We start from the raw sequence: 10,893 nt of genomic DNA, 5'->3' as shown, positions 1-10,893 counted from the left end.
CCACCAGTGCACTCCAGCCTGGGCGACAGAGCGAGACTGCGTCAAAAAAAAAAAAAAAAAAGTGGTGCATCCTGAGCACTCATTGCCTTTGTTTTCAATGTAACTTAATTCTAAGTGTAGAGGATGCTTGAATAACGGTGTCTACCAGTTACCAGCACTAGGCATTCCTGGAGGTGGCTCCCTGAAGATCACCTGGCTCCGTCCTGCTGCCGGTCGGCGCGCACGTCGGCAGGGCTAGGCTGCACTCTGCATGTGGCCGTCCGTCCTCAGGGAGGCAAGACGCGGCCTCTCTACACAGCTGCAGCTGCGTCAGAAGGCGCAGGAGCTAGCGTGCATGCCCAAACGGAGCCCACGTGGAGGTAGAGAGCAGGGACGGCCCTGGGGACAGCCTTCTGGTTTCCGCATCAAGCCAGGCTGGAGGGAAGATCTACTCCCAGCTTCCTAAATCCCCTCGTTCTCATGCTTTCCTTCCCTTCCCAGTGCAGGGCTCCCGGCGACCTAGTGGCCCTGGCAGTGACACTGGGGCCTCTTCAGGGAGGCGGCTGCAGCTGCCTCAGGGCCAGCATTGCTCCGCTCTCTCCAGGCTGCCAACCTGAAGCTGGGGGGGCTGTCACCAGGAACCCCTGGCTGGCAGAAGCCCCTTCCAAACTCAGCTGCCTCTCTGCTTTGGCCACATACCTGGGGTGAAGGCCGCGCTGTGCTGGGAGCAGCCCCCGGACCCCTGGCTCTCTCACACCTGGGCCCGATCTCGCCCATCCTGCTAGCCCTGAGATCATTAAGATGACTTAAAGCAGATTTAAAACAGCCTCTGTAGCTGGCCTAGGGAGGAGGGTTGGCCTGAATCCCCCAGTCTGTTTTAAGCCAATCTGCCCAGCCTTCCTGGCTGCAGTCGAGCCCCCTCACAAAGGCCATCCCAGGGAGGTCTCACTGGGGTGGATGGGCTCACCTAGAACCTGAGGCCCCCTTCCCTGGCTTGGAGCCTGGGCAGCACACGGAGGGGTGGGCAGGGCTGACCCCTGCTTCTGAGGGGCACCAGGGAGCACAGAGGGAGCCGCAGGTGAGGAGCACGTGGGGAGATGGTCCGTGGGGCCAGCGGGCAGCTGCAGCCCTGCCCTGGGTTTGTTCAAGGCTGGGCCAAGGAGCCAGGCAGAAGCAGTGGGATCTGCAGCGGCTGCCAGGCTGTCCTCCAGAAAGCCTGTGGATGACCCAAGCAGCCACCCCACGAGGACAGCAGGGCTCCAAAACCACCACAGTGCGTCAGTCTTGCTGGGTGGGATGGCTGGGTCTTGAGGACAAGGAAGTACAGAAGCTCATGAAAACACGGGATGAGTTCACGGCCACCTGCCTCCATAAAACACGACTCCCTACCACACCGGGGGGGATAACTGCCCCGGTCCAAGGCCTCCTCCCTCACATCAGAGCCAAACCCAAGCTCTGTTCCGACTGCTCCAGGCAGAAACGCCCTTGCAATGGGCCAGGAAATGGACTTCTCTGAAGGACTGAGGAAGCAGGAGTGAGTCCCTAGGATACCTGGAGCCCTGAGCTCTCTGAGCCGCCCTGCCCTTCCTGAGGAAAGCTCCTCATCCTCTACAGGGCGAGTGTTCGTTTCTACTTTTTGGAGATGGGAAGGGGTAGAGTGAATATCATCTGATCTCAGACAGACACAGGGCAGCCCCAGCCGACTTCATGGGTGAATGCCGACCTCCCCTCTCAGCCTCAGCCCTGCACAAACTCGCAACCTCCCCCTCTCGGCGTCACCCCTGCACTACCTAGGTACCTCCCCTCTCAGCCTCGCCCCTGTATAAACTTGGGACCTCCCCTCTCAGCCCCGCCCCTGCACAAACTCAGGACCTCCCCTCTCGGCCCCGCCCCTGCACAAACTCGGGACCTCCCCTCTCAGCCCCGCCCCTGCACAAACTCAGGACCTCCCCTCTCAGCCCCGCCCCTGCACAAACTCGGGACCTCCCCTCTCAGCCTCACCCCTGTATAAACTCGGGACCTCCCCTCTCGGCCTCGCCCCTGCACAAACTTGGGGTCTCTGCATGGCGGCTTTATCTGGTGCTCAGCTGAAGACAAAGCCTCTACACTGGATGAACAGGTTGCGGTTTCCCAGCACTGGCCGAATGAAGAGACCTGAGGTTTCACAGGATGCTCAGACTTCAGGCCCCAACCTCAGGTCAGGCGTGACTCCATGGAGACACTGAGGGACAGCAGGCGACACAGTAACCATCACTAGCAGTGAGGTGCTCGGAGCTCACTCTGCATAGGGCCTGCCTCCCTCGCATGGAGAAGTGAGGCAGCCCCATACACGAGCCCAACATGAGAGGGGAGGAGCAAAGGCGGCTCATTTATTAGAATATGCAAAAGAGAGGACTTTCCTCCACAAACGCAGATACAGAGTGCTGCTTCTCAGTTCCTATCAAGAGCAAGTCAACAGTTGAAAACTGTATTCCTGAGAAGAAGCAAAAAAGTTACCAGTTTGCAAACAAGGATAACAGGTGATTTCAACAAAAGATAAAAAACTTTTTTTTCCAAAAATCAAAATTTCAAGTATTATTCCAGCTGACATGGCAAACCTAGCACAGGCGGAAGCCAAGGTGCCCCTCAGGCTCTGTAGGGTCTTGGAGGAAGGGCCCGGGCAGCATGAGGGAGCCACGCGTCCTGGGCCCTGCGTCCAGCCCCGGGCTCGGGGCCGTGAAGGGAGCGGCGTGTCCTGGGCCCTGCGTCCAGCTCCAGGTTCAGGGCCGTGGTCACCCACAGATTAGCAAGGAGCGACTAACTTGATGGCCACATCAAGGGTTAGCAGTTTTGGACACTGGAAGTTTTTTTTCAATAAACAGAAGCATATGCTTATTCTTTCAAATACCATACTATACCCAATTTTAGTCAATTTGTAAATTATAAATTATATTATTTGTGCTACAGTTTGTGATATTTAAATCTTATTAGAAGATAAGCACCAAACCTATTAAAATAAAAAATATATAAAATGCTGTGGTTTTCCCAACAGCAGAATATTGTGTACATCCTGTAGGCTGTAAACTTACGCTCCCTTCTCCTGAAACAATGTTTTTGATAAACTTTCCCCTTTCTCCCTTGAAACTCTTCCTGAAAACAGATTTCTGCTTTACCTGTAGGTACGGAAAACATACAAAAGAGCAAAACTGCCCCTCGGCGGGACGGCTGCGTGTCATGGAAAGGCTTCGTCTCTGCTGCTCACGCCACCACAAGCCCCACCCAGCACTCAGCAGGAGGGCGGGCTGTGGCCCCCAGGGCTCTGGGGAGGTCTCACTCAGAGGGGAAAGCTCACAGGCGAGTCCCCCCAGAGCACCTGCCGGAGACCCCGCGTCCCTCAGGGGGCCGTGAAAACCCCCTGACATGTTTGTCTCTGTATTTTAAAAACACGCTCTCTTCGCCTTCAGTGCTGAAAGCTGCTCGGGGCCTCTGGATGCTTAGTTTTTGAACCTTGTCTGTTCACAGATATGATTGAATTTCCTGCAGGGAGAAAATGGCCAAATTACACAAAAGAGCATCAGAGAAGCATTCAAATAAATGACACAAGAGAGCACTGGAGAGGCATTCAAGTAAACCCATTCTGAAACCATACACAGAAAGAGCTACCTGAGAAAGAGCGTGTGTGCTTTCTACAAAATCAAAGCAACTAACCCCCAAAGGTAAACTTCTTTTTCCCTTTTAAAATTTTGAAACAGAAGTGAAACATCTGGCCACGCACAGTGGTTCCTGTCTGTAATCCCAGCACTTTGGGAGGCCGAGGTGGATGGATCACTTGAGGTCAGGAGTTCGAGACCAGCCTGGCCAACATGGTGAAACCTCATCTCTACTAAAACTACAAAAAAAATTTAGCCTAATGTGGAGGCGGGCGCCTGTAGTCCCAGCTACTCAGGAGGCTGAGGCAGGAGAATTGCTTGAACCTGGGAGGCGGGGTTGCAGTGAGCTGAGATCGCGCCACTGCACTCCAGCCTGGGAGACAAGAGCGAGACTCCAGTTCAAAAAGAAAAGAAAGAACTGTAAACATCTTAGATAACTTTTTAAGAGAAGAGAATAAAAGCTGCACCTCCTCGGGCATCCCCGTGGCATCTGCTGACAGGGCTGAGGCAGACACGCCAAGCTGGAAGGCCTGTGGCCACCTTTCCTCTCCACAGACCGTGGGCAAGGAGGACCAGCATGGCTCTGCTCTCCTGATGCACATTTCTACTGAAAATTGTCTGCCAGTCAACGGTGAAATCTTTTTTTGTAACAACATGGTCTCTTCCATGTGCTGTTTGTGCTCAAACACAAAGCAAGGTTTGTATTCCACAAAATCCCTGTGAGGGAGGCACCTTTATCTGAGTCCTCGCAGCATCTCGTCCTGACGGCACTGTCTCCATCACTTCTACCTGAACTCCTTGGTCACAGGAGTGATTTACACAATCACCTAACCTAAGAGATGCTTCCTGACCTACACCTCCCAGGGCAACGCAGATGGCGCCGTGAACCTCCTTTAAGGACGCTGGGAAAGACACCACGTGAGGGTGACAATGTGACAGCGATCACAAATGCCTGCTCACGGTACGGACGAGAACCCAGCTGCGCAGCGCTACGCGAGGGGGGCCTGAGGCCCTCAGTGACTACAGCCTCCGACTTAGAAACGGCTAAGCCTGAAACGATGGGGTGTGCCCCGGATGTCTCAGACGACAGAAAAACCAACTCCAGACAGGAAGACACAGAGGTAGAAGATGGAAATAAGACTGCATGAAATGAAGGGATAAACGAAGAGCAGGATTTCGAAAGGAAGATGCAGTTCCTAAAGGACGCAACCTGAGAGCAGGATAATGACCACATCAGCGTATTTGTAAGCAGGCGGTGAACTCATTCATCAACCTGCAGCTGACGCCTGTGCCCCCAGCTGCACTCACATGGCGTGGTGAGCTTTCACCTGAGTGCGGCAGTTACGGCCCCAGTAGCAGTCAGGACGGGATGTTACAGCCACTGGAAAAACAGAAGGGTTACGCATCTATGAGATGTACTGCACACACCCACTCAACTACCTGAATTTCAGCAGAGACCCAAAGACAGACGTTGCGGCGGACACGCACAGCCTCTGGTCCCTCCAGAACTAGTTTCCTTGGACTGTTCTGAGATTTCAGGAAAGGAAACACATGTTTAACTAAAAACCCAATTGAGGGTCAGGTGTGGTGGTTCATGCCCGTAATCCCAGCACTTTGGGAGGAGAGGCGGGTGAATCAACTGAGGTCAGGAGTTCAAAATCAGCCTGATCAACATGGTGAAACTCTGTCTCTACTAAAAACACAAAAAATTTGCCAGGTGTGGTGGTGGGCACCTGTAATCCCAGCTACTTGGAAGGCTGAGGCAGGAGAATCACTTGAACCCGGGAGAGGGAGGTTGCAGTGAGCCAAGATTGCGCCACTGCGCTTCAGCCTGGGTGACACAGTAAGACTCTGTCTCAAAGATAAATAAATAAAATAAATAAAAATTAAAAAATAAAAACCCAATTAAGGAAATAAAATCACCCCAGCTTTCTATTGGATGTCTTTACGACTCAGTTTTAGAAACCCATGTTACACTCATGAACAACTGCAAATAAACACAGGGCCTAAGACAACCACGGCCCTGCATGGCCTGTCTGTTCTGCTGGCTCCTGACCGAGGCCAAATTCTGCTTAGAACACAGAGCAAAGTGCAAACAGGTTGTCTGCTAAGAAGAGAGTGCTGGCTGAGCGGGGTGGCTCATGCCTGTAATCCCAGCACTTTGGGAGGCCAAGGTCAAGAGTTCGAGACCAGCCTGGCCAACTCTACTAAAAACACAAAAAGTTAGCCGGGCGTAGTGGAAGGTGCCTGGAATCCCAGCTACTCAGGAGGCTAACGAAGAAGAATCGCTTGAACCCAGGAGGCAGAGGTTGTGGTGAGCCGCGATTGTGCCACTGCACTCCAGTCTGGGCGACAGAGCGAACTCCATCTCAAAAAAAAACAAAAACAAAAAAAGAGTGTAGAAGCCAACCCAGACAGAACAAGAGCCATGCGGGGTCGGGGTCCTCACCTGGCAACTCGGAAGCAGGAATGTTCTGCCGATACTGGTAGGTGAGCTCACGGAAGCTGCGCAGGCCACAGCAGTAACACAGCACGGTGTTCCCCGTGACCCTGTAATCTGGAACAAACACAGCCTCATGCAGACACAGCCAGTTACCCAGCAACGCCACCTTCCCGACAGCAGCACACAGACCTCACAGCAGCGGGAAACTGACGCGCTGACCATAAATGGGGTGAAGACAACAGGCTACACCATCGGAAAACAAGAACAAAGTCAACCTAGACAACAATTTCTTTCCTTCCTTTTTTTGTGAGATGGAGTCTCACTCCGTAGCCCAGGCTGGAGGGCAGTGGCGCGATCTCGGCTCACTGCAAGATCCGCCTCCTGGGTTCACGCCATTCTCCTGCCTCAGCCTCCCGAGTAGCTGGGACTATGGGCGCCCGCCACCTCGCCCGGCTAGTTTTTTGTATTTTTTTTAGTAGAGACGGGGTTTCACCGTGTTAGCCAGATGGTCTCGATCTCCTGACCTCGTGATCCAGCCGCCTCAGCCTCCCAAAGTGCTGGGATTACAGGCGTGAGCCACCGCACCCAGTCCTACCAATTCATTTTCTTACAGCAAAATGATCCCACATGGATATAACATTTACTTTACTTATTTATTTTTTTGAGACCAAGTCTCACTCTGTTGCCCAGGCTAGAGTGCAGTGGTGTAGTCTCGGCTCACTGCAACCTCCGCCTCCTGGGTTCAACTGATCCTCCTGCCTCAGCCTCCTGAGTAACTGGGACTACAGGCATGCGCCACTGCGCCCAGCTAATGTTTATATTTTTTCAGTAGAGTTGGGGTTTCACCACGTTGGCCAGGCTGGTTTCGACCTCCTGACCTCAGGTGATCTGCCCGCCTCGGCCTCCCAAAATGCTGGGATTACAGGTGTAAGCCACCGCACCTGGACCCACGTGGATATAAAATTTAAATATTAAAACTCCCAAAAAATTACTAAGAAGAAAATGAGAAAATTAGTTATTTCTAAGTATGTCTTGAACACCGAATTGCACAGAGGAAGGATTTGTACACTTGACAACAATTCAAACCTCAAAATGAAAATACAACAAAAGTGAGCTACCACTATAGTGGAAACATTTGCAACACAAATCAAAATGTGCTATACCCTTAATTAACAAAGATATCGGCCGGGCGCAGTGGCTCACGCCTGTAATCCCAGCACTTTGGGAGGTCGCAGCGGGTGGGGATCACGAGGTCAGGAGTTCAAGACCAGCCTGACCAACATGGCGAAACACTGTCTCTACTAAAAAAAAAAAAAAAAAAAAAAATTAGCCGGGTGTGGTGGTGGGCGCTTGTAATCCCAGCTACTCAGGAGGCTGAGGGAGGAGAATCGTTTGAACCCAGGAGGCGCAGGTGGCAGTGAGCTGAGATCACGCCCCTGCACTCCAGCCTGGGCAACAAGAGCGAAACTCCATCTCAAAAAACAAACAAACAAAAAACAACCCGAAAGCATCAGGATCTTTTTTCTTCTCTTCCAGGATGGGTGAAGGTCAGAGTTGTCACTGGGAGAGCAGACAGGCAGGTGCAGCCCTGGAAAGTCACACACACCCTAGGGCAGGAGGCAAGAGAAGAACTCACCCGACAGCAGGAATACGCCCCGCTGGAGAGCCACCAGGCTCTCGGTCAACATGTGTTTCCATGTCAAACCTCTGGCTGCCAGGTAATTCTGTGACGCAAAAAAAAAAAGGGGAAATTCGTTTAGAGGAAGAAACACTGAAATAACGAGATAGAAAACATTTCATAAAAGATCCCTGAAGGTGCGGAAAGCCAAAGCTCAGCCCCTTACGAGTGGCATTTGCAGAGGGCTGCACGTTCACAGCCTGCGGTGCGAGAAGTCTCGTCCAAGAGCCTCCTGGAAGTCCCAAAAGGAAGGCTCACTCTTGACCTTCCAGTGTAAGACTTATCAGAGGCTCTCAAAAGTCCTGCCAAGACCCTCACAGCCCAGGTGTGAATGAGACACTTTTGAAAGCCTGCCACAGTGCACACAGCCCCACAGCGAGCCCAGTCTGTCTGACAAGAAAAGCTGAGGACTTGGCATCTGTTTTCTGTGCCCTTTAAACACACACGAGCTGCTGAGCTCCTGTGGGCATCAAAGCAGAGTGTGGGGCTGAGCAGGCACCCGCCAGGTGTGTCTGTGGCAAGCATCAAGGCCCCACCACTGTGTGTGCTCTCGGCAAGAGGGCAGATGCGCACGCTATACACAGAAACCCTCGAAGCTGAGGTAGCTTCCTAGACGCGGGAAGGCAAATGGCCGGAAGAGAAAGGGACCAGAGAAAAGGCCCTGGTCCCGGGCAGCACTTCCAAGCTCCTCCCGAGAGCTGCGGGAGGCGGCTCCTGTGGATTCGTGGCAGGAGGCACAAAAAGGAAACATCTATTTTTGGAATGCGGGAAAAACAGATAAACACCAACGGAATGCAGAGAACCAGCTGGCTGCACCAGTGAGAAAACGTGGCTCCCGGCTCCCCAGCCCACAGCGGGTCCGTACCTTCAGGATGTCTGACTCGTAGCTGTTGTTGTTCAGCACGCCGTCCAGACACTTGTCGCCCAGGTTGAGCTCTGCCGAGATGAAGGTGCAATGTTACCTGTTTATAAAGACGCCGCAGGAAAGCACTGTGTGCCCCACACTGAGGATAAACACATTTCTTTTCATTACACATTCTAGAAGGAATAAGAAGTTCAGTGGTAACACTCAGTTTTAAACAGAGGACAAGTAGGAATGATTTCCATTCCACTCCCTCCTTAAAAAGATCGGCTCTCGAGCCGCCCCAGCACCTGGTCTGGTATCGTGACACCAGAACCTTGCAGCAAGGATTCCGTCCTGGGAGTATTTCCCCTAATCCTTCCATTAAGGCTTGATTTTGAGGCAACACGGATCTGACACACCTCTGCAGATCAGCAGGAAAATGTCACCATCTGATGACATGACCAACCGTGGCCTCACCCCTGGAAACCTCAGGCTATGGCCCCCACCATCCCCTGCCCTCCAGTTCACCAGGAGAACATGCAAAGGTCAAAGCCACTGGGGCCTGAAGAGCCGGTATTACCACAGAACGGGGCCAGGCAGCCGAAGCAGCCGGTGCGGGTGCAGCCCCAGTACAGATGGCAGAAAGGCTGCAGGCAGACGGCACCTGTGGAGAGAGGACACTCGTTACCCGCATCCAGTGCTGAGGCCTGTCTCTGACACAATTCATCAGCACCAGGCTCAGGAGCTCAACTCGCTTTGGAAACATTGTTCAGGAGGAGTCTCATGGAACTCAGGGCAGGGCCACGTCCCAGGACCGTGATGATGAGTTGTAGCCCTGAAACAAGGCCAGGCTCATGTCTTCTGGTTTTTTATTTTTTAGAGATGGAGTCTCGCTCTGTTGCCCAGGCTGGAGCACAGTGGCACAATCAGCTCACTGCCAACTCCGCCTCCTGGGCTCAAGGGATCCACCCACCTCAGTCTCCCAAGTAGCTAGGACTATAGGTGCATGCCACCATACCCGGCTAATTTGTTTTTTATTTTTGTAGAGACAGGGTCTCACCATGTTGCCCAGGGTGCTTTCAAACTCTTGGCTTCAAGCGATCCTCCCACCTCAGCCTCTCAAAGTGCTGGTATTAGGGCATGAGGCACTGCACCCGGCCCCAGACCCATATCGTTTCTTACACTGAACACCACATGCTCATCCCAGGGAAACAGTGAGAGCCACGAGAGAAAAAAATCTCACCTCCTCCATCCCCCTAACACAGCTTCGATGGGTTTCCTTCTAGCTCTGAACATGCAACACGCTTGCCCCCAACTGCACATACTTAGGTGGCTTTTTAAATTTTATTTTATTTTGAGACAGAGTCTTGCTCTGTGGCCTAGGCTGGAGTGCAGTGGTGTAATCTCAGCTCACTGCAACCTCTGCCTCCTGGGTTCAAGTGATTCTCCTGCCTCAGCCTCCCCAGTAGCTAGGATTACAGGCGCCCACGACAACTGGCTAATTTTTGCATTTTTAGTAGAAACGGGGTCTCACCGTGTTGGTCAGGCTGGTCTCAAAATCCTGACCTCAGGTGATCCACCTGCCTCGGCCTCCCAAAGTGCTGGGATTACAGGCGTGAGCCACCGCACCCAGTCCTACCAATTCATTTTCTTACAGCAAAATGATCCCACATGGATATAACATTTACTTTACTTATTTATTTTTTTGAGACCAAGTCTCACTCTGTTGCCCAGGCTAGAGTGCAGTGGTGTAGTCTCGGCTCACTGCAACCTCCGCCTCCTGGGTTCAACTGATCCTCCTGCCTCAGCCTCCTGAGTAACTGGGACTACAGGCATGCGCCACTGCGCCCAGCTAATGTTTATATTTTTTCAGTAGAGTTGGGGTTTCACCACGTTGGCCAGGCTGGTTTCGACCTCCTGACCTCAGGTGATCTGCCCGCCTCGGCCTCCCAAAATGCTGGGATTACAGGTGTAAGCCACCGCACCTGGACCCACGTGGATATAAAATTTAAATATTAAAACTCCCAAAAAATTACTAAGAAGAAAATGAGAAAATTAGTTATTTCTAAGTATGTCTTGAACACCGAATTGCACAGAGGAAGGATTTGTACACTTGACAACAATTCAAACCTCAAAATGAAAATACAACAAAAGTGAGCTACCACTATAGTGGAAACATTTGCAACACAAATCAAAATGTGCTATACCCTTAATTAACAAAGATATCGGCCGGGCGCAGTGGCTCACGCCTGTAATCCCAGCACTTTGGGAGGCCAAGGCAGGCGGATCACGAGGTCAGGAGTTCAAGACCAGCCTGACC

The 10,893-nt window shown here is 52.3% G+C and overlaps 2 protein-coding genes across 2 annotated transcripts in view; both read right to left on the bottom strand.

The window, feature by feature from the left end:
- The window catches only part of GOLGA3 (golgin A3), an 81,583-nt gene extending 72,252 nt beyond the window's left edge, over positions 1–9,331 (bottom strand). The window contains exons 1-5 of the mRNA XM_011960757.1: positions 8,595–9,331; positions 7,688–7,775; positions 6,058–6,165; positions 4,917–4,989; positions 3,417–3,495 (exon numbers count right to left, since the gene is read on the bottom strand). The gene's annotated coding sequence lies outside the window, so the exon portion shown is untranslated. The remainder of the gene's footprint in view (positions 1–3,416; positions 3,496–4,916; positions 4,990–6,057; positions 6,166–7,687; positions 7,776–8,594) is intronic.
- Positions 2,328–10,893, bottom strand: part of CHFR (checkpoint with forkhead and ring finger domains, E3 ubiquitin protein ligase) — a 34,000-nt gene continuing 25,434 nt past the window's right edge. The window contains exons 12-17 of the mRNA XM_011961299.1: positions 9,154–9,237; positions 8,595–8,665; positions 7,688–7,775; positions 6,058–6,165; positions 4,917–4,989; positions 2,328–3,495 (exon numbers count right to left, since the gene is read on the bottom strand). Of these exons, the coding sequence (XP_011816689.1) occupies positions 3,453–3,495; positions 4,917–4,989; positions 6,058–6,165; positions 7,688–7,775; positions 8,595–8,665; positions 9,154–9,237 (467 nt within the window). The 3' untranslated portion in view covers positions 2,328–3,452. The remainder of the gene's footprint in view (positions 3,496–4,916; positions 4,990–6,057; positions 6,166–7,687; positions 7,776–8,594; positions 8,666–9,153; positions 9,238–10,893) is intronic.

This window comes from Colobus angolensis, unplaced genomic scaffold, assembly GCF_000951035.1.
Source record: "Colobus angolensis palliatus isolate OR3802 unplaced genomic scaffold, Cang.pa_1.0 Scaffold115, whole genome shotgun sequence".
NCBI classification, from domain to species: domain Eukaryota; kingdom Metazoa; phylum Chordata; class Mammalia; order Primates; family Cercopithecidae; genus Colobus; species Colobus angolensis.
This window is presented reverse-complemented; position numbering and strand designations above follow the sequence as displayed.